This window comes from Acipenser ruthenus, chromosome 3, assembly GCF_902713425.1.
Source record: "Acipenser ruthenus chromosome 3, fAciRut3.2 maternal haplotype, whole genome shotgun sequence".
Classification (NCBI taxonomy): Eukaryota; Metazoa; Chordata; class Actinopteri; order Acipenseriformes; family Acipenseridae; genus Acipenser; species Acipenser ruthenus.
In genome coordinates, this window is record NC_081191.1 from 5,593,704 (window position 1) to 5,617,430 (window position 23,727).

The 23,727-nt window shown below is 37.0% G+C and overlaps 1 protein-coding gene across 3 annotated transcripts in view; it reads left to right on the plus strand.

The window, feature by feature from the left end:
- Positions 1-23,727, plus strand: part of LOC117394323 (serine/threonine-protein phosphatase 6 regulatory ankyrin repeat subunit A-like) — a 62,383-nt gene that overhangs the window by 17,530 nt on the left and 21,126 nt on the right. For 2 of the 3 annotated variants that reach the window (XM_059010845.1, XM_059010840.1), the window contains exons 2-7: positions 3,701-3,784; positions 14,402-14,480; positions 16,544-16,614; positions 18,755-18,955; positions 19,511-19,598; positions 19,741-19,883. In XM_059010845.1, coding sequence (XP_058866828.1) covers positions 3,701-3,784; positions 14,402-14,480; positions 16,544-16,614; positions 18,755-18,955; positions 19,511-19,598; positions 19,741-19,883 — 666 coding nt within the window. The remainder of the gene's footprint in view (positions 1-3,700; positions 3,785-14,401; positions 14,481-16,543; positions 16,615-18,754; positions 18,956-19,510; positions 19,599-19,740; positions 19,884-23,727) is intronic. The other variant, XM_059010850.1, reaches the window with a different exon arrangement.

A 23,727-nucleotide genomic window follows, 5' to 3' on the forward strand; every position in this document is an offset into this window, starting at 1 on the left:
TAAGGTATTGGTTGTTAATCGTGTTGTGTAATTTTATAACACTTCGTGGTCAAGTGTGTACTTGGGATGTTTTATATATAAAAAAAATAGTTTACTGTTTAGAAACATTTCAAGACCAACTTTAGGTTTAAATATGTTTATATATATATATATATATATATATATATATATATATATATATATATATATATATATATATAAACACTTTTTTATATTCATTGGACATGCACAATCGATCGATTTTGTGAAACCTATTACAACGTGAAGATTGACAAACATGTTTACAATGATAGAAATGAAATGCTTCTATGAGATTCTGTACACTGAATTTTTTAAAAATAAGACTAATTTTCATGGCAATGTGTTTATAGATTAATTTATGTATTTAATATATAAACACATTGCCATGAAATGTGTTTATATATTAATATATTAATTTATGTATTTATTTTTCAGTGAGTAGTGCAGAGAAAGAATGTTGCCTCGCTGCCCCACCACCCCCCCACCCCCCCAAAAATAAAACCATCTGGGAATGAAACCAGGACACCAGGATCCCCGTGCTGCAACACTGTTTCAGTTAGCCATCACAGGACCAGATGTTAGATGAGGAAAAATAGCTGTAAAATGTTGGCACCTACTGTAAATATCGCATGCATTTTGGTAGAAAAACAGTAAAAAATGCTGAGAAACTTGACAAGTAACATGCAAGTCCTTTTAAAAATCACAAAACCGAAAGATCGTCAAGAAAAATCAGAATTCCACAAAGCAGCAGTAATAGTTGGCAATGATTTTGTATCTGTGATATAACAAACTAAAACACCTGTACACCAGGAGTTGGATTTAGCTTATATAAATTTACGAGCAAATGTGTTCCAAACTGCACTGAAAGGAACATTTTGTTAAAGTATGTTAAACATTTGATGAGTTGACATGGGGTCACAGGGAACCTTTTGTGTATCTTGAAGAATTTAGTGAACCCGTCAAGCTACAAGGCTAGATCCACCCCTGTTAATCACTAATTGGCTGATTTGTGTTCACTGTTATAGAACCAAATCCTACCTTTTCAGACATGCCAACTGCTACGATTTGGCCGTAGCAGCTACTGTTTTGGAGGTTCTGCTACAGCGAAGGGGTATAATGCTATGATTTTTATTAAATAAATAAATGATGGATTGTCCCTGAACGTTTATGAAATATTCTTTCAATATTATGTGTCTATTTTTCCATTTTAATTAAATTAATAGTTCTTAACTGTATGTCACTGACGGTTTTTATTGTGGCATTTTAACCGACTAAAAGGTCTGAGCTGGGTTGCTTATAGTAACCAGTTTAGGGGTCCTTCAGAAACCGCTGCTCAAATGTCACCTTGCTATCATTATCAGTCGCACGTTTACTTGGTTGCTTGTCAGTAAGGTGGACACGGATTCAGTGATTTTAGTAGAGAACATTGAACCTTACCAACACAAATTGAAATTCCACCTTAATGGGGGAAAAAACCCCAATAAAACACTTTCACGGTTTAGCTAATGATGTTGAACTAGCTTGGTTGCTTTACTTTGCAATGTAGCTGTTCACACTTTGGATTTTTTTTCAGCGCTGTCAAATTGATTGCAGGTGCAACTTAACTCTACTGCCCAATTTTTGTCAACCTGCAGCTGCTTTTTTCGTTGTCGGTTGGGTCTTTGACCCAAATCAAGCGAAGTACTTCAGCATAGCTGAGAAAGCAGTGTTTTTGAGACCATTCTACTGTTTGAAGACAACTGTGTAGCACAACTTGAATACCGTGCTTACTACGAAATTGTCAGTGAAATGAAATGTGACGTTTACCAGTTCTGGAAAAACATGGAAATGAGATTCCCAACTCCTTGCTGTAATACTTTTTCTGCATTAAAAAAAAAAAAAAAGTACTTCGGGATGACCGGAGCTCCAGAAAGGCATCAAACATGCACAACATGTTGTATCAGAATAATATTGTAGTGATCTCGGTTAACGTAGGCAGGCGCAATCCACACACAGGCGGAGGGCAGGCGCGAACCCGAAACCTCTCATTAAAGCATAACGCCGATACCACTGTACAAAAGAGCCGGGCTTATGTCTTTGTATGTGATTACGTCACCTACCAGCCCTACTGCTGCCTTCCCCCGTGCACGCTACAATATGTAAACAAACAAACCAAAACGTAAAATAACTGCAAACTGTACCACAGCAGAAGCAGCAGATGCACACAGAGAGACAATCTTTTTGAACTTCAGACGTTATTTTGTAGAGATGTGTAAAACCTAAAGTTTTTGTTTGCTGTCCTGTAGAAACCCAACCAAATGTTGTGTAAAACGAACATGTTTGTTTATAGTTGTGTATGATGTGAAGCTTACCGATTTTACATGGTTAAAACTTGGACCTGATTTTTTTATATATATATGTATATATATGTATATATATGTATAGATTGTAACACGGCAGGGAGGGGGTTAAAATCTTCCCTGCCAAAAACATGGCCAAATGCACATTTTGTTTAAATTAATTGTTTTATTTGTTTAATTATCACCCGCACCTGGTAGCTATTATCAATTAGTACTAGGTGCAGGGGTATTTAAGATGTGCAGTCAGTCTGCACGGGGCTGCTGAGTAGAAGGAAGCAGAAGAGAGGTGCTCTGCTTCCGAGCAGTCAGAAAAGAAGTACGTGCTGTGTTAAACCTGTGTGGTTTTGGTTTATGTTCCGTGGTGCCAGGTAAACGGCTTAGCCGTCCTGCAAGTTAGTCAGGGAATAACCCGTTTAGTAAGTACTCCAAAACGGAGTTAGGTTTTGTTTTGTGTTTGTGTTTATTTTTGTGTTTATTAAAAATAGCGCAACCGCAGTTGAAACTCCATTTCCTGTGTCCTGGGTCTGCTTTGAAAGGGGCAAACCAACGACCGGGTTACTCATATATATATATATATATAAAAAATAAAAGTTGAATTTTCATCCCCGTGACTTCACACCATTTCCCCCATCCTCTGTGATTTTGAACAAAATCCCATCCTTACTTATTGGTTATTAAAATAGGAATCGCATATCAAACAAAAAATGTCACTCTCCTCAATCAAAAAAATTGAGGTTGGCTTGTCAGAAATATCGAGAGGAATTTACCACAGGATGGTCATGCATTAAAAGAAGTCCAGTGTCCCAATCTCCTGTCTACTGTGAATACTGCCGGACAGACTTCTCTGTGAAAGTCATGGTGGGCGTCATGACTGTATCACTCGCATAGGTACGAAGAAACGCCAGCAATAAGCAAAATCTGACACTCCCCATTACTGTGTGTTTGTGCAAATGTGTTTTGAGGTTTAACTCGCTTTTAAATAATTAATTAATTATTGGATACTACACAGCATTTTGTGTTTTGATAGGTACAAAGTAGTAGAAAGGTAAATAAAAAACTGTTAAATCTTTCTTGAGGTGTTGTTATAGTTTTGATGTTGAAACTATACTATATTTCTGCTACTGTGCTCCTATTTTCTACTTTCATAAGTTGGCATCTCTGCCTTTTTGTGTGTGTTTTTTGTGCGGCAGGGAGGGGACAAGTAGTTTTATTTATTTATTTTCTAGCATTTTGTCCATTTGACAAGTTTTTATTTAAAAAATTGCACACCCCTGTGTTTGATTTGATTTGATTGTCAATGAGGGTAATGCTCACTATTCTGTTTTTTTGCTATGTTTCAGCCACCGCTGGTGCAAGCTATATTTAATGTGGATCCCGATGAAGTCCGATCCCTTATATTCAAAAAAGAAGATGTAAATGTACAGGTAATACTTAATACTTTTTTAAAATGTATTTATTTATAAACATTTAAAGTAATTTGGATTACTGAACACACATGCTGTTACTTGCCTATTTAAAAAAAAAAAAAAAAAAAACATCTGGGAAATTCAATATGCAACAATTTAGGTTTTACTATAGGATGTAATTTCTGTTTATAAATCCCAGCTCATCCAATGACTGTGTACCCTAGGGCAGGGCATTAATCTTCCCAGTGCCTTGGTCTCATTCAGCTGTGGAGCTGGGTAGCAGCAGGAGGACCCCATTTGTGTTTTGAAGAGCTGCATATGAAATCCCATGGGTGCAGCATGGGCAACATCTGGAAAATAGAAATTATCTTAAAATCTGGTCTGAAGTGATGTGCACCCATCAGTCTCGCATTAACACTAGAACCGCCGAGTTTATGCTACTACCTAGAACCGCCAGCGGTAGTCATATTGACGGGTACATTTTAAACGGCTTCGATATGAAAATGAAACACAAACTATCAGATACAACTCTCAAGTTTTATTTATGAACATCATAGTTAACATTTGCATAGCAGAAACACTGTATTTAAATGAAAAAAATAAACATAAAAGGCTTTATAATAGAGCATATAATGCATGAAGTAAAAAAAGGAAAAACTATGATAAAATAAACATTTCAAAAGAAGATATTGTGTAAACAGGTGTAAACTGCTATATGTACATACAAAATTGTAAAAACAAACTAATTATTTACAAAAATAAGGGTTTTTTTTCTAAATTGGTTTGCATAATGCATGACGTGTAAAAGGAAACTATAATAAAATAAACATTTCAAAAGAAGATAGTGTCAACAGGTGTAAACTGCTATGTACATACAAAATTGTAAAAAAGTAATTTTACAGAAATAAGTCTTTTTTTCACATTAGCCTACTGCATAGTTATTTTCACACAATTACATTATTTTTTACACATTATTTTTACATTCAATTACCCATTTATACAGTTGGGTTTTTACTGGAGCAATCTAGGTAAAGTACCTTGCTCAAGGGTGACAGCAGCAGTGTCCCCCACCTGGGGTTGAACCCACGACCCTCCGGTCAGGAGTCCAGAGCCCTACCTACTACTCCACACTGCTGCCCATTTCAAAAAGAGAATATTGTGTAACCAGCTGTAAACTGGTTATATGTAGGCCTACATACAGAATTGTAAAATCGAAATAATTATTTATGAAAGAAAAAAACTCCACACAAATGTACACACTTGTCGTGTGCATTTACCACATACTGCGCTTTCACACTGGGCACAGATATCGGACGTTTTATTTTTATTGCATTTAGTTACCTGGCATTGTTTTCTGTTGCGTTTGTCACTTGATGTGCACTGTATCCAGGTTGCGTTTCCCTACCGTTTTGCAGTTTTCTGATCAAAATGTTTCTGCCAAAGCTCCGTGGCTAGCATCATAAGATTATATTTTCCCTGGTGCATTCACTGTACAAAACGATGGAATTGATGGCTGCCATGTCCAGTACATTGTAAAATACAGCAACTGGACACTGTTGATAGCTTTCATGGGTACTAAGTTTAGTGCAGATGGTGGAAATGCTCTTCTTGCTTTGTTTACTGTTCCAACCAGGCTTTTTTTATTTGTTTATTTTTTCTTCAACTGTTTTGCTAATTACAGTGAAATAAAAAAATGTAATTGGTAACATTCATCCCTTTTCCTAAGCACGGTTACATCGTCCTAAGTACCACATTGTCACCCAGAAAAATTATTGTAATAATAATATGACAGCAGACACTATGATCATGTAGACAGCCAGACGGCATTTCTCCAAGGAATTGATAGGACTACAATAGAGATTTGGATAACACATATCTAGACTTCAAGAGCAATATTTTATTCAAATACATACTGCTGTAAACTCAGCAGAGGTAGAGATAACAAACTGGCTTGTGTACATATAAAAAATAGCGTATTGTAGGTTATATTGACAATAAAAGCATGTATTGTAACAAGCTGTCAAAATGGCAGTTCTAGGTAGTGCTTATTTTTTATTTTTGCGATTCTGACTTTCAAACGCCGTCAGGATATTTAATACATGTGTTTAGGAAATGTCAAGAACAGACAACCGTGGATCTTCAACGCACGCAGAGTAATTTAAATTTTAAAAGTGAAAACCGTCAAAATGACTACAGTGGCGGTTCTAGTGTTAAGTGGGATCCTGATGTGGTGTGTTTAAGGAGACCCACATTCAAAAGAAACTTGTCATATCTCATTTAGGTGCTCATATGTAACCGAACGTTGTTATAAAGCGAAAAACCACATTTTCAATTGTATGTATATGGAAAAACGATGTATACCACAGTTGTAGAAAGTATACACAGTACTGTATTTTACACATAGTACAACAACGTACTATCAATATTCTTAAAAACAGTTAAACTAGGTATACAGTACTAGCATTTAATACAGAAGCATCTTTTTTAAAAGAAGTAGTTGTCCAATGTTTGTTTTTTTACGATTTGCCACCTCCAGCTGTAAATCACTCGGTTTTGCATGCAGCTTTGTAGCCAATTTCATATATGTACGTGTACATCGAGTGAAGTTGGCAACTCAGTGAGTGCAATAAGCTGCATTAGAAATGTTGCGGGGACCAGCACTGGTATTCACATTACTGGATAGACGACCCAAAGCCCCAGTGCATTATTTGTCAGGAGGTTTTGTCAAACGAAACTCTTAAGTCTGCACAGCTGAGACACCATCTATTGACAAAGCATTCAGAATGTGAAAAAAAATTACTTTTTTAAACCAAAGAAACAGGAACTTTGCCATCAGCAACTTTCAATGTGCAAAGTGACAACATTGCTTGATGAACTGGTAGCGAAGAGTCAAGCCCAGGGATCTCATTAAGTTAGAAAAAATGAAAGAATAGAGAACTCTTATCTACAGTTTACAAAAAGATACCCAGTCAGAAGTATTTAGTTTTGGAGAAAATGTGCATTTATTTTCAACAGACTAGGTTGGGACCAGGGGAATAAATGTTATAAAGCTACTTTGGGGTATCCTGCATTGTGCAAAAAAAGTTGCAAGTAAAAGTGCAAGTATTAATTAATAATTGTTTTATAAAGGTTGCAACCCTACTTCTTGGGTTCAAAAATAAATTAGCAAGAACTGTATATGAACATCCCAACCGGGGGTTACAGTAACATCCGATCTGTGTTTGCAATGTGAAACTGTTCAGCAGCTGATATTTCTGAATCGCAATTAGAACTTGTATGAACTGGTAAGCATTATTTGAAACGCTGTTTTCTTTTTTATTTTGTAAACAAGTTAGCAATAACAAGACACGTTATAAGCAGTGTTCCCTCTAAGCTTTTTAGATACTGAAACAGTTTTGACTGAGAAAGGGTACATCATCGGTGAGACATTTTCGGCCACACATCAACGGTTTAATTTATTATTATTTTTTGCGTTAAACAATTTTGAAACAATATTCCAACACACATTTACAATTTGCTTTAATTTTAAACATATACAAGACATTTATTCTGGTTCTGCCTCTGATTTCTGAATCAGATTTAGACGCCTACGTCATTTACGTGACAGGTTCACCACTGCAACCTCTACAACATCTACAGTACCAGGAGTGCGTAGAATTTCTGACCAGACTGTCAGAAACCACCTACGGGTGGCAGGTATCCGAGCAAGATCAGTTAGAGGAGTGATTCTTTCACTGCAACATCGTTGACTACTTCAGTGATGTCATAATCAGAGTATGGCCCATACAAAGATGGAGAAACGTGGTGTTCAGTGATGAATCCAGATTTCTACTTCGACGTGCAGATGGAAGAGCCTGGGTATACGGGCAACGTCATGAACATTTTGCGTCCAACTGTGTGCGACAGGTTGACAGATTTGGTGGTGGGAGTGTCATGGTGTGGGCGGCAATCTCAGACAGTGGCAGAACCAACCTTGTTCATGTTCAAGGCAACCTAACAGCTCAGCGCTGTTGTCATGAGATCATATGGCCTTATGTGATCCCATGTGACGCCTTTATCCAAGGCGACTTACAGAGACTAGGGTGTGTGAACTATGCATCAGCTGCAGAGTCACTTACAATTACATCTCACCCGAAAGACGGAGCACAAGGAGGTTAAGTGACTTGCCCAGGGTCACACAATGAGTCGGTGGCTGAGGTCGGATTTGAACCGGGGACCACCTGGTTACAAGCCCTTTTCTTTAACCACTGGACCACACAGCCTCCTTATTCATGAACCATTGTAACGTCATTTTCCAGCATGACAATGCAGGACCGCACACAGCCCCGGCAACCACGTCTTTCCTCACTCAGAACAATGTTCAGGTGCTTCCATGGCCGTCTCGATCACCAGATCTGAACCCCATTGAACATTTGTGGGACGAGCTTCATTGACGTGTGCGATGACGTCACCCCGAGCCACACATAGAAATCTAATAAAAGCACGCAATAGTATACACAAAAGTGTAATATATCCAACTAAAATCTGTTTTAGTTGGATATATTACATGGTTGGATTTATTATTATACCATACTAAGAAAAAAGGCTATGATATAGAAATATGATATAACTTAACCACATAATCAACTCACACATGCTAACCATTATTATTTACTACCTATTAGCTTGCGAAATGCGAAAATGTTTCATACAGAAGTTTGTAATTTTGCTTTTTATTTTAATTTTTTTCAAAATGATTCCACAAAAAGTTTCCCATATAAACAAGTCATGCTTTATTACTACAACATGGTCAATCCTTTCTGAACAAATGTTTTTGCTTTCGTTGGCACTCTAATGCTGTTTTCACACTTCAGCAAAATTAATCCAGGAGTAGTTAATGCAGCTTTGTGCCCTGTTCTGTTCCTGCGAACTGTGGTTTGCTTCCTGTCGCTGGATTTCATTCAACTGACTTGGCTGACTTCGTAAAAAAGTACTGATGCGAGGCCCTTGTCCTTTCTCCCTCAAGCATTTCATTCACCCTTGATGAAACCCCTAACCATTGTCACTTTGCTGTAGCTACAGACACAAACCTGGAGCTGCATGTTGTGTGTGTGTGTGTGTGTTTTTTTTTGTTTTTTTTTGTTTGTTTTTTTAGTCGTTGCCAATTATTTTATTATGCTCAGCTCACCGCTACCACCCCAGCGCTGACTCGGGAGGGCGAAGACGAACACACGCTGTCCTCCGAAGCGTGTGCCGTCAGCTGACCGCTTTTTTTCACACTGCGGACTCGCCATGCAGCCACCCAAGAGCTACAGCGTCAGAGGACAACGCAGCTCTCTGGCAGGTTACAGGCAAGCCCGCAGGCACCCGGCCAGACTACAGGGGTCGCTGGTGTGCGGTGAGCGGAGGACACCCTGGCCAACCTAACCCTCCCTCCCCCCGGGCGGCGCTCGGCCTGGAAGCTCCCGTCCTCGGTCGGTAAAGGAATAGCCTGGACTCGAACTTACGACGTCCAGACTATAGGGCACATCCTGCACTCCAAGTGGAGCGCCTTTTACTGGATGCGCCACTCGGGAGCCCCCCATGTTTAACTGCAGACCTTTGCAAAGTACTCTCCGTTCTCATATCCGTTTCCTTTCCTAATTCGTTAACCGTGTTGTCAAACCTTGAGTCATCTCCCGCTCCCGCAGACTTTAGGGGTATTTTTCTCTTTAATGCATTAGAAGCCTTGGGTGGGTGTCTCTAGCATCCTGTTCCATTTGAAAACAGAGCTGGATACTGCCAGCTAGGGTGGCTAACCCCTGCCAGACTCAATGGTGTCTATTTCCACCTGTCAGTTGTCGCAAGGTCTTTTCCCTCATCGCCAGCTGCACTATTCACAGCAGTCACTGGACGGTCCAGATCGTCATGATTTCCACTACATGAGAGTAGATGTTAAAACTTCATGCTGATATTGGACTTGGCTCTCTCCAAGATAACCACCAACTAAGACATAGCTTCTTTTATTGTAAACTAATGTGAACAAAAAAAAGGTAAGTGTGAACAAAACGGGTGGCAAATCTTGCTTCAGTGCACACTCAGGTGCCAGTGTGAACAAGGGATTAGTTTCCTAAAGAAACCGCATCACTCAACAGTCTTACGAATTAACCTGTAAAGACCCACCGTGCAATGCAAGTCCTAATTGATCATTCTTTGAATAGCACATACAGATTTAAATGTCTACAAAATTGTATACATTTTAAACTCCTTACACCTCCTGAGGACTACATTTCACATATTGTGTTTTATTAAATGCATGTTTGAGATTAGGATTGAGTCACGACAAAGAATTATTTGGTTATCTGAAAATTAAGTTATTTAGACTGCCCTGCAACATGTTTGAATCCGACTATAGAGTACTTTGATTTTGTGACGATATTCTATTTGTGCTCTTAAGGGGATTCAGAATTATTTGTCTGATTTGAATGACAATATCTTATGCAACCAGAGTCACTGTTGTAGCTGTGGTTAATTTAAATGACTATTCATTAATCTGACTTGGTGATATTAATATCTTAGCCTAGTGATTGTGGTTCCAGTGTTACTCATAGTCATATGTTCAGTTATCATATGAGTTGTCATATGATCGTGTTGTCCAATATATTGTAGATCTTGGCAGCATTTAAAGCTGAAAGGGACAGCACTCTCTTTGAAAGTTTTAAAACCAGCAGTCTTGAACAATCATTTGATTTGTAAGGCGTCTTGGTTCGGGACTCTGGCAAACACTCTCTGCTTTGCATTCTGTAAACTAGTTTTAAATATATAATCTTGATTTGAACTCGTTGGTACAGAGGTTTTTTTTTGTTTTGTTTTGTTTTTTTTACATCATGCTTTTTTTGAACCCTTAATAAATTCTTTTTAGCTTCAATTACAATTAAGTAATTAAAGTACTACATTTGAAATAGAAATGTACCAACTTAGTCCAAATGTTTTGCTGCACTGAAAAAAATAACTGACTGCTTGCTAAATATCTTGGTAGCCCTGAAATGGATAATTGTCTCCTCTTTTAAAAATACGCTAAGGATTTTAATGAGCAATCTGTCTCAAGTTCAATGGTACCCTAAATGATTAATTTTAATAAAAGTGTTGAGTCACTGGGTGGAGCATTTGTTCTCCTCTGCTTTACCCAAACATTTATTTTCCTGAGTGGTGACTGCTAAGATTGATACAATAGTCAATGTAGTGTCCCTGGCAGTCTCAATTCAGAATCCTACTTTTGAGGGTAAAATGAAGGGAAAATGCCATACCCAGTCATTCCGCATTGTTATTAAGTGGTCCGTATTTGTGGTACCACAGCACTTGTGGGCCATTCTGCTCATTACAATCTTTTCCATATTTTTAAAGAGGGGACCATTTTCTGCTCAGGTATACCAAGGTATTTAGTGAGCAAGTAGTGAAATTAGAGGAGGATGAGCGACCGACCATACAATCCCCACCCCTAGTCTTGTTGTAAATCATTTATTTCCATAATTTCTGTCTGTACTGTAGCTCTGTCTCATATGTACTGTATATAGTTTACCCATTTTGTAATCTTTTACATTCATTCGTTCCAATTAAAATAGTAAAGTGTTCCTTGTTGCTGGAAATGGTGGCAGCCTGAACAGCCACTGCTTCTGAGATTGGCTCAGTTCAGATCAATCCCTGTGGCAACTGCAAAGGAGGCAGAACTGTGAAACATCACATGGCTACTTTTGTGAAGGATAAGTTTTGAGATATATGGTCACATAGGGGAATTCTCTGCATCACTTATTACTCATGATTATAAAAATAACATCCTGATGGTGCTGCCCGGCATTCCAAAACCATAGTTATGTTCCAACGCATTCATTATTTGGCTTTAAAGTTACATTTCTTTAGGGAGCCCCCAGTTTTATGTGCCGATTTTCCAAGTTTTATTCATTTCAGTATATATATAAGGGGGGACGGGGGGGGAAGGTATTTATATTGCCAGAATGTAAAATTACCATCATTGAAAACGGATGCAGAGGTTGATCTAAGGAAAGTAATCCTGTGAATTCTTCTGTTAAATGGAGGTTTAATTCTACTTCTATGAACAGAATACTTCATTAAAATAGTAAAGTGTTCCTTGTTGCTGGAAATGGTGGCAGCCTGAACAGCCACTGCTTCTGAGATTGGCTCAGTTCAGATCAATCCCTGTGGCAACTGCAAAGGAGGCAGAACTGTGAAACATCACATGGCTACTTTAAAGCTCTAAAAAAGTAATTTCCTAACATGGTAATTAGACAAATTGCATGTGTCTTGCACTGCTAATATGTTATCTATGATGAAAAAAAAGTAGGAGTTACTATGTTTCTGTCATGGGTGCGTCAACATTTGTATTAATAAATAATAATAAACATTTAAAACAGAACATCGTCAGGTCAATATGTAAACTATACATATTTTTAAATGTAGACAAAAACTAAATTCAAAATATAATTTTGAAAGACTAAATCCCCTACACATGTCCTAACATTTTGTAAGCGATTTACTCACGCGCAGCCTTTAGGGCACGGACGTATTTTATAATATTATTACTGCGGATGGTGCAGCATTGCCTGTTACAGTATACAGCAATCAGTAACGATTGATTAGTTCTGAAAATAACTGTTGAAAATAAAATAATTTGACAAAAAGAAATCTCCTGTGGGTCTGCAAAATGTTAGCCACCAGGATTTGCTCAAATCAAATGATCCAAAATATAAAACCCAATCCACCATTTGCACGTGTTGCGAGACCCTCCCACACATCCTAAAATGTCGGACGCGATTGTTTCAAACACAGCGTGCCCAAGCACTGAGTCACTACTGCATAAGCCACGGTACAACAGAGACAGCATGCAGTATTCAATAGCGATCGATCAGTTCTGAAAATAACTATTGAAGATTAAGTTTGCTAAAAATAGGTCCTTAGATCCCCTAAATGTTGTATCCATCAGAAGCTGCATCAATCAAAGCACTATAAAAAAAATATATAATAGACATTTTTGTTTGCTTGTTTGATTTGCACATCTGACATCGAATAACACGGAGAAATCGTATACAGGGCAGTTTACATGTCAATCATGCACTTTTTAAATAATGTGACCGATACACCATTAACATTTTGAGAGCTTAAACCCTTCTACACACTCTCTTATAAATAAATTAAATAAATAAATAAATAAATAAATAAAATGATCGGATACTCACAGCCAATGCTACAGTGAGATTTATTTTGGGGCGTATGCCATACGCCCCCTAGCACTGAAGGGGTTAATAGATGACCTGTTGATATCCTGGGATTTTCTCTTACACAAATCACATAGCAAATATTTAATAGCAAACTGTATTCTGTTGACTATCTCCAAGGTAGCAACATTGGAACTTATTGTATTTCACAACCATGGAAATGGAATGAGAGGGCCAGGTGCACTGTATTAAGACAGTAGCTAGTGCAGTCATCTAACTACTGTACTATTTTAACATGATTGTTAGATTTGACTTCAAGCCCATTTGAAGAGACTCCAGAGAGTTGATGTGGTGACAGCACATTAAGCAGCTCTGAGAATACAGTAGATTAAAAATGACATGTTACACCTTTTTAACAATTTCAAGCTGCCAAGAATCATGCCTTTTAATGATCTGGAACTTGTCTTGATAAGAATTTAAACAAACACTGCCATGGTATGCTCATCAGCAGATTCCAAAACCATAGCTATGTTCCAACGCATTCATTATTTGGCTTTAAAGTTACATTTCTTTAGGGAGCCCCCAGTTTTATGTGCCGATTTTCCAAGTTTTATTCATTTCAGTATATATATAAGGGGGGGGGGGGCAGGTTTTAGCTGTTATAAAAACAGCCACAAAACACAATCATGCCACAACTATATTGCTGTTGTGAAGCTACTGGAATTACACAGGTATGGGTTTAAACAGAATAGTAGTATTTCCACAATATTCTGCTATTGTGCTCATCACTACTTAAAACTGTACAAAAAACACCCATATATATTTAAATGTAGAATAATGCCACTGCTTAATATAGTTGCATTAGCAAAACAATATACCAAAAAAGTTTGGATATATTTTAACAAGGAAAAGGGCAAAACATTGCTACAAATTATTTAAGTGTGGTTCTAGAATTTCCTAATGGCCAGTGTCGGACCTTGTTCTTGTTTTGAAATGAATACATGGTAATTGAGAAGGGCTGTGGCATCTGAAATAAGTAGATTGTAAAAAGTTTAGCTTGCAGCTGATTGGTTGCACTTCTAATGGTGTAGCAGTAACGCTGGTGCTGGACTGTTGGAGGAGATCCAGGTTCACTCCTAGAAAGATTTCAGTCTCTGCCAAGAAGTGAATGTGCTGCTATTTTGCACTTGTTGCATTTGTAATTTTACCATTTAGCAACTTGCCCCCACATACCGTAATAGCTATGCTGCTAGACAGGAGAAGGGAACTTCCTTTTTTAAAAATAAATAAATAAATAAAAGCAGAAAGCCATCCTGTAAAACGTGCCTGAAATGGTGCTTTCCTATCAAGAACGATGTTGCTGCATGTAAATGCAAACCTTGATTAATTGATACTTTCCCATTGCCAGTTATTTTATTTATTAATTTTTTTTCCATTATTCTTACAGGATAATGAAAAGAGAACCCCCCTACATGCCGCGGCCTATCTAGGAGATGCAGAAATTATTGAACTCCTTATTTTGTCAGGTATGTTGCACATCTCTCATCAGCTTTTTTGTTCTTACCTTTAAAAATGAGTTACGTTCATATACTGGTACATACATTTGTATTAACATTAATACAAATTATCATTGGTTGTATCTTTTCATTTATCAACAAATGTTCAGTTTGTGAAATGTTTAGAAAAAATGAGCGCTAATAGTTTTATACTAGCAATGTGTAGACATAGAAAAGGGTGCTTTTTTTAAAATGAAAAACCACAGTGGTTGCCAATACGTGGAGTGCAAAAGATTTCTGGTGGATCTCGGGACAAATCAGAACAAGTGCCAACATATAAACACACAACAGTTACAGCTGATGGGGAGAGCCTTCTCAATCGTAATGTACGATTAACCTTAACCTATTTCTCTACAATATATTAAAGCACAGTGCTTCAAAACAGCACGCAATGTGCGGAGAGGCATACATCCAGAAACGTCAGCCAGACCATCCCGCTATGAGGCGCTGTTTCGATCAAGTCTGTCACATACGGCGCAGAGGGAACCGGGTTATGCTGCAAATATCAAGGATTTGAATGTATATTTATTGGAGATGGACAACTGTTTAGAACAGGTTCAACAGGCGTTAACACACAAATGAATTGAATGCATTTGACCATCTACATCGTCTACTCAAAGAGCATGCAAGGATTCTATCAACTTTAACATCTGTCCTGGACAGTTATGCCTTTCATAGAATAAATATACTGGTTGTCTAAAAAATGTACTGCTTATTTATTATTATTTTTATTATTAGACGTTTAGCAGACGCATTTATCCAAAGCAACTTAGTTTTCAAACAATAAAATACAAAGTACCATGAAGACACTTGGTGTAACAACCTCAACATCACTATAACAAATTTAGCCACACACAGTAGTGAACATTAAAATATACAGCATAAATGAGTAAGCATGTATTTGATGTATTTGCAATGTTTTATTGCAAGCTATCCATGTGACTGGTGTATTTAAGACATTCGTTACTTTTCACTTGTACATTATAATAATAAATAAACATTTGTTAGACAACTAGTACATTTATTTTTCTATGAAAGGCATTTTTCTTATCTCATAACTGTCCAGGACCAGGGGCGGAGTAACCACCAGTTACAGGGTCCCCCACTGTAACCGGTGGATCAAAATATAGCAATAAAGAAATATAGCAATAAATTAAATATTCTTTAATATAATAAAATGGATGTATACAATATCCAGGTGTTTGTAAGTATATTTGAATTGTCGCTGAAAGATCTCTCAGCTATCAAATCAAATACAGTACTACATCTGTTTTCCACAAACTACACCCACGCGCACACCTTAGGCCTCTAATATGCAAATAAGTGATGTGTGATTGGTCAGATGCTAAGAGTGTGCGTGGTGTTGTTGTAAATGGCTACCTGTGTGAACTCACTAAACAATCCAGTTAATTGCTAAGTTTCTTTTAGCTTTGAAAAAAAATTTATTTGACTTGAGTGCATAGAGTCATGTATGTAACTATTTAGTGTTTAAACTGTTGGGATTTATTAAATTATTATTATTATTATTATTATTATTATTATTATTATTATTATTATTATTATTATTTATTTCTTAGCAGACGCCCTTATCCAGGGCGACTTACAATTGTTACAAGATATCACATTATTTTTACATACAATTACATTATTTATTTTTTTCCTTTTGAACAACTTTATTCTGCAGCGGGTTGAGTGTTTTCTGGTAAAATATTCCAATAAGGAAGGTTGTCTCCTTTAATAATGATATATGTTTGGAGTTATTATGGCTCTGCAAATAAAAGAAACGATTTAAGCTCAATGATTGTTATTTAAGTTTTGGTCAGGAGGCCAGTGTAGTTTAGGGCGTGTAGTTTAGGGTGTTTTTCCGAAAGCAGATATAGGTATTTTATTTGTTTAGTTTTTTGTATGTGACAAAATCAAACATTTTAGCGTATACATTCAGATCTTCATATATTGGCTATAAGAGGACAGATGGCACACGACAACAATATTATGAATAAATGCATAGCCATTTTTTTTTGTTTATTTTTCAGGCGCTAGAGTTAATGCCAAAGACAGCAAATGGTTGACTCCTCTACACAGGGCAGTTGCTTCTTGCAGTGAGGTAAAGCTATTTGTGCTTCTTGGTGGGATTTCATTAAGGAAACTGCATTAATGTGTGAGGGGTGGGGTTGGAAATGGGATATAAAGCCCTTGACCTTTTGGGTTTCTCATGCCAGTTGTCAAAAAACCACTCCCATCTGGTGTCTGCAATGGGACCAATATGGACAGAAGCCAGAAGCAGTGGCGCAGCAAGCAGTACTAATGTGATGCTTTAGTAGCTGTTGCATTCAACATAGTAGAGCGGTATCATTTCATTTCCAGTAGGTGATTTACTACCATGGTTTCACTGTGTGACCTACAGGATCAAGAAGCTATATTTCTATTTGAGAAAAAAGTCCTATCGTAGCTCCACAAAACATTTACTGTTTTCTTGAACCAGACAATCACACCACACTTAATGTGTGGAATTTATTAATATTTATTTATTTGTTTATGTATATTTTATTTATTTAGTATGTATGTATTTATTGATTGATTTAATTTGAATCCAGCTGTAAAACTGAAGCAAACAGTCAGAACTGTGAAATTGGTCGTGAATGCATATTAACCCTTTGTGTTCTGCAGTCAACTTCAAAACTGCTAATAAGAGCATTGCTATTTATGAATCTAATACTTTGTAGTTTAATGTTGAAATTTAATCTGAATAACAGCATTGATTAAATATCTATAAAAAGGTGTTATTTAGTTTTCAAATAAAAAACAATATAAACAAGCTTATTTCTAGTTGAGAGATAGCATGGCATAATAATCAATGTGCTCAAAGTTCAGAAAGCTTGTGTTAATGACAACTTCAAAAAGTAAACAGTTCTCATCCAGACCATTTGAAGTGCCATATATTATGAACTATCCTTTATTTGGAAATGGGTGAGCATTTTTATATTTATTGTATTAATTTTTTGGCTATTGGACTTGGAGTCAATTATTTCATTTAATGTGTGCCTTGCTTCTTGTTGGAATAATTACAACTTCTGTAGATATGATAAATCTAAATGACAGCTTATACATGTGTTCCTTAAGAACAAAATGCTTACGTAATGAGAGTTCAGATTATGAGAACTTGCTATAGCTATTAAAAGTTTGTGTTGTGCTTCATGTGCAACTTCCGCACAGCTGCTGAATGATATTGATACAGAGAGGAAATGTCCGGGTAAGCAACTCTGCAGCCGTTTCAGTTTAATGGGAACAATTGACAAGCTAATCAACAAAATGCTTATCATTAATCCTTTAATATTTCATCATCTTCTAATAGCCTATTTTTCTAATGTTGTTGTTTGCTTTTTCACAGCTAAACGGATCTTGATTAGAGTGCTCTCCTCCTTTTCAGTTGAATTCTGGTTAATGCCAAACTCCTGAAATCCTGTGGGAATTAATATCGCAATAAATTGGGGAGCTGGGACTGCTGTGGCATGCTATTTTATTTGCTAATAAATATCCAGGTTCATAGTTAACTGATCCTGCACTTTCTTGCACAGAACTGGCCTCTTTGTTCAGAGCAACAAGTGTCACAGACAAAAACCTTGTGTAAAAAAAGCCTATTAAGGAGGTTTTGTGTAGTGAGTTGTAGTCTTGTGCGAATTGGGCTTTGACAGGAAACCTGATTGCTGCCTCTTTTATTATAGTAACAATTCTCAGCCAGGGTAGTTATAATAACCAGAATCCATCCCTCCTTGTGCTGGAATGTGATTTGTACATTCTTGCCTGAAGTTATTGATATTGTACAGTAGTCACAGTTTGGTATTTCTATCTGTTTTATTTCACCAGCTGTTGTGTGCTGGAATGCATTTTATGAATGTACTTATTTACAATAGATACTGTGGTAGCCTCTCTTTTGCACCTGTCATTTCTTAAGCAAGTACCGGTACCACTAAACATTCATAAATGTTTGTTACATTCTTTTCTGTTTTATTCCAGCTTGTGGTGAAATATAAGGTTCATTAAAGCATTCTTTATCCAATACAGAAAAGGGTGATATCTTGAAAACAAATGACTTTTTTATTAAAATGATTAAGATTTACTCATTTTGTATGAAACGCAAATGATCCATATGGTGCGGACAACAGGATCTGTTTGACCTCTGTCAGTCTTGTCAGTGGTGCTCAGTTGCTGCAGACCTTTTCATGATATTTTGCTTTCTTTTCCAGGACGCGGTTCAGGTGTTGCTGAAACACTCGGCTGATGTCAATGCCCGTGATAAGAACTGGCAAACCCCATTGCACATAGCTGCTGCAAACAAAGCTGTGAAGTGCGCAGAGGCTTTGGTGCCTCTTCTCAGCAATGTCAATGTCTCAGACCGAGCAGGGAGGACTGCTTTACACCATGCTGCCTTCAGTGGTCATGTGGAGGTAAATGGGCCATTGCCTGGAGAAACTGCTATGGAGATATTTGTGTTTTATTGAGCTAGCTAGCTAGTTACTGACCAGACAATCTTAGCAGTATATTCCTGTCACTTTTTTTTTGTAGTAGTAATGGTGGTTTTCCAGGGGGGAAATAAATGGTGATTCATGGTTCTTCAAATATTACATTAATCATGTTTCAAAAAAAAAATGCAGAGGGTTTCTTTGGTTAAATGACACATGCTTAATTTTGCTCTTTTAGTAGGTTAAAGTGTGATATTTATTAAAACACTTTTTTTCTTTTAGGATAACTATTTTTTGACTGGGATATCCTTTATTTTAATCTGTTCACTGTTGCAGTATTAAATTGGGCATTGGTGTTGCAGAGCTCTAAAGACAACGCTGTACATCATACTTGTGTATTCCAAGTGTGCTTGGGCTCCATACATAGATTTGTCAGGGCTATTTGTGTGTGTGTGTGGTGTGTTTTTTTTAAATATCTTTAAATATCAAATTTTGCATGATACGCAATCTCTCAGTATATGTTTTATTCCTTGTTCTTAGATAGTGAAGTTGCTACTGTCAAGAGGTGCCAACATTAATGCCTTTGACAAGAAAGACCGTCGTGCTCTTCATTGGGCTGCTTATATGGGTATGTTTTCTGATTTATTCCTTTTCCTCCTAGGGATTGATGAGCTGTAACTCTGAAGGCTTAGTAATTGCAAGCAGTTAAATATGTTTTTTATATAATATCTGTCTCTGGTTATGATAACAACTCTGGCTTCAATATTCAGGCCACATTGAAGTTGTTAAGCTCCTTGTGTCCCATGGAGCTGAAGTGACCTGCAAAGACAAGAAAGCCTACACACCGCTTCACGCTGCAGCCTCCAGTGGGATGATTAGTGTTGTCAAATACCTTTTGGACCTTGGTGTTGACGTGAGTGCCTTAATTTAAAAACATACACATTGTGCATTTGAAGTTTGATGATAAAGGATGCACCTGAAGTCGCAGGTTGAATATCATAACTACCACCGGCATCTTGGCTTTTTTCACTTAAGTTAGCGGTATTAGCATTAGCAGGCAAATCAGCGGCTTCATCGTTTAGGTCTGATTCAACTTATTTTTCAGTAGGCCGCTCCTCAGTTTCTGTGTTTTATCTTTAGTGTACCAAATTTTAGGGCTGCAACGAAGGGTACATTTTGACCGTCGAAGGTACTGATTTGCATAGTTTACTGGTGACGTCACCATAGCTACTTGTTTTATATTTGATTAAAAATCCTATTATTTTACAGGGAATCCATATAAATGGATTAAAACATTAATATGTAGTTTTACAAATACTTTATATAGAACCAGTAATCATGTTTTTATAATTTAAATAAAAATGTACCTTGTTTCTTTACACGTAATTGATGCTGCTTGCATTGCAGCAGCACGAACTGCAGCGGCCTCAGCCAAAACAAACTTAATTTAAGTCACCGTTCCAAGCAGGTTATCGGTCAGTCACATTTTACTACTACTACTACTACTACTACTACTACTACTACTACTAACAATAACAATAATAACAATAACAATAACTTACGACTGTAAAGTGACCCCAGAGATTGGATGTGCCTCCATGATACATCAACAGTCGCTTGCACAGTTTGCATTCAACTTTTTTTTGGTCGTCTGGGCATTTAACAAAAAAAAAATCCCAAATAGAGCGGTTTTGAGACATTTCTTGCAATACAGCTTACGCTATACAGCTCTTTGCTGTGGTGAATGAAGAAATGTGCATCTGGCTCACACAAGCTGGAGAGGGGAGGGACAGACGGTGCTCAGTTTTTTCGAAATTAAAATTATTAGTGTTGGTGTATATTTTGTATGTTTCAAACATATTCTACCATAGCACTTCTTACACGGTCTTGTACACGAGGTATTCAGTACATATTTTACTGAAGCACTACAGCCGCTATAGGTACCCCCCCCAGTGCTTTGGATAATATACCCTGCTATGGAGTTGCTACGTATAACGATTTGGTTGGATTTTAATACAACAACTTTTGTTTAAGTAATATGCATTATACAAATAAAAAGATCGAATTGTGCATGTGAGTGACATTTGAATGTGTGATATTTATAGTATTCACAAATTGTCAAACGATTTCTGTTAACAGGAGGGGGAAAAAAAAAAAACAGTGTGTGAACGGCGTCTGATGAACCTTCGTAGCTTTAAAACAAACTTCGAATTCCTGGCTTGCGAACGAACCTTCTAATATAGCCCTACCAAATTTCAACCACCTTTCAAATTGTAGAGAATTCAAAATTAATATCTTATCTTCTGAATTCAACATGGGCTAGGGTGACCAGACATCCAGATAAAATCGGGATTATCCCGATATTAGGGGCTTTGTCCCGCGGCCCGATCGAGGTACTGTCGGGACTCCATTTGTCCAGATTTTTAGAGTAAACGTTGAAAACCCAGGCTTAATGTGACTTTATTTTCTCGTTTGTAAATTTCGTATATGTGGCTGCTGTACTGTCTCGCGGTGCAACAGCCTACTCTACTGGTTTAGGTTGTGTTGTTTGAGTGAGTTGTTTGCATTGCATCTAATGCGGCTTTCCAATCACGTTAACCTGCAGTCATATGATGCGGTATGCTTTGTGTTTTTCTTGTGCGTCCGGTTTTACTGGCAAAGTGTCATGATGGCTGGTGTTGACGAGCCTGTCACCTAAAAAGCTAAAAAGACATTGCAAGTACCCAACGCAGTGGGTGAGAAAAATTGATTTAATCATATGCCCATGGTCAAGTCATCCAATTAGGATTAGAATTAGAATTAGGGTTTCACGGACATTTCGCGGACCTGTGTAAACATTAAATAACCCTAATATTTCAGAGCACTATAAAAGCCTAAAAATAGCGGTACTTGCTTCCTTACTAAAACAGAGTGCTTTCATTTGTTAAAAGGCAAGCATGCAACATCTCCCAACAGTTGCTGCCGACATTCTCTGTCTGGTGTGGATGCACCCATACATTGAGACTGCACGTCTGCATCCACCGAATTAGTTGAAAGTGTAAGGCAAAGCTTTGCCAAGTTATACAGATGTGGAATCGATTAGAAACAGTCCCAAAACTCGGTTCCCCAAAGTCGTCCATTTTTGGTATTTTACGTCTAATGCTGAAAACTGGATTTTAGCAACCTAAGTCAAAACAATGCAGCACTGACTTTGTCCCACCTGCTACATACAGTAAAGCAGGTCCCAGAAAAGCCAGTACAGACGCACTGATAGGCTGATTTAAAACATTGTTGTTGTCATCTGAACAGTAAACAAGAAAGTTTAACTACTTTGGAGTATTTTTATTTATTTTTTAAAATTATTTCTCTAGTTTTTGTTTCTGCCTAAGTGCAATGCACACAGGAAGGCGAAGGAATAAAAAAAAAAGAAGAAAGATATGTAGTTTGTGTCGCTTGTGTTGTGCAGTAGTTAATGAGCTTTCTTTCTTTCCCTCACCAACTGAAAGTGTCCCGATTTTTTTCACTCTTGCTATCTGGTCACCGGGACACGGACATGGACATGTGTCAACATACAAGACGTAAGGGTGCCTCAAAAATGGATTAGTTCCACTTGACATATGGGGGTGTTCGCTGTGTGAATACCCTTGCCCTGTAACTTTTTACTGTTATAGCAAACTGAGCTTTATATGTTTGCATACTCAGGAACATGGTTTAGTCACATTAAATACATAATAAATATCCACTTTGTTCTGATTTATATGTTGCACATGGTAACAAACAACCCCCTTTGTAAAATGGATTTGTCTATTACATTTCTGAGCAGGGCTATTTTTTACTAAGTGTTTTATGTAATCATTTAAAGGTGCAGAAGCTGCAAATAAGGAAATGAACAAATTACTGAATGGGCACAAAATATATATATATGTTAATTAGTTTGGCATGTCTTTAGCAGGCTGATCACGTACCACAAGTATATTATTCACGTACCACCAGTGGTACACATACCACAGTTTGGATACCATTAGAGATATTCCGTGGGAACTTGATCATTTTTATATATATATATATATATATATATATATATATATATATATATATATGGATTTAAACTATTTTTATTTTGCAATTTTGGTTTTGACACCCAACTGGTACAAATCAACACGAATAAGGTTAAACATGTATATATTTAATTACTACTGTATATGCATTAAACTGATGTATGGTAATCAGTTTAATATGCATAATAGTTTTTAAAGCGTTAATTGCAATCCACACCTTTTATTATTATTTGTTTATTTAGCAGACGCCTTTACCCAAGGCGACTTACAGAGACTAGGGTGTGTGAACTATGCATCAGCTGCAGAGTCACTTACAATTAGGTCTCACCCGAAAGACGGAGCACAAGGAGGTTAAGTGACTTGCTCAGGGTCACACAATGAGTCAGTGCTTGAGGTGGGATTTGAACCGGGGACCTCCTGCTTATAAGCCCTTTTCTTTAACCACTGGACCACACAGCCTCCCATGTATTACTGCGTTTTTTTTACCTTCATAACGTTGATGAATCGATGCATCGTCTTTTTTGGAGAATGATATATCAATAGTGAAAAATTAAGCATTATATATATATATATATATATATATATATATATATATATATATATATATATGTGTATGTGTGTATATATATAATTTATTTTTTATTTTTTAAAAAGATAACAGCCATGGTTTCCGATGCAATTATAAAGGGACAGTAATTTGCAAGTTATTTGTTTCTTTTG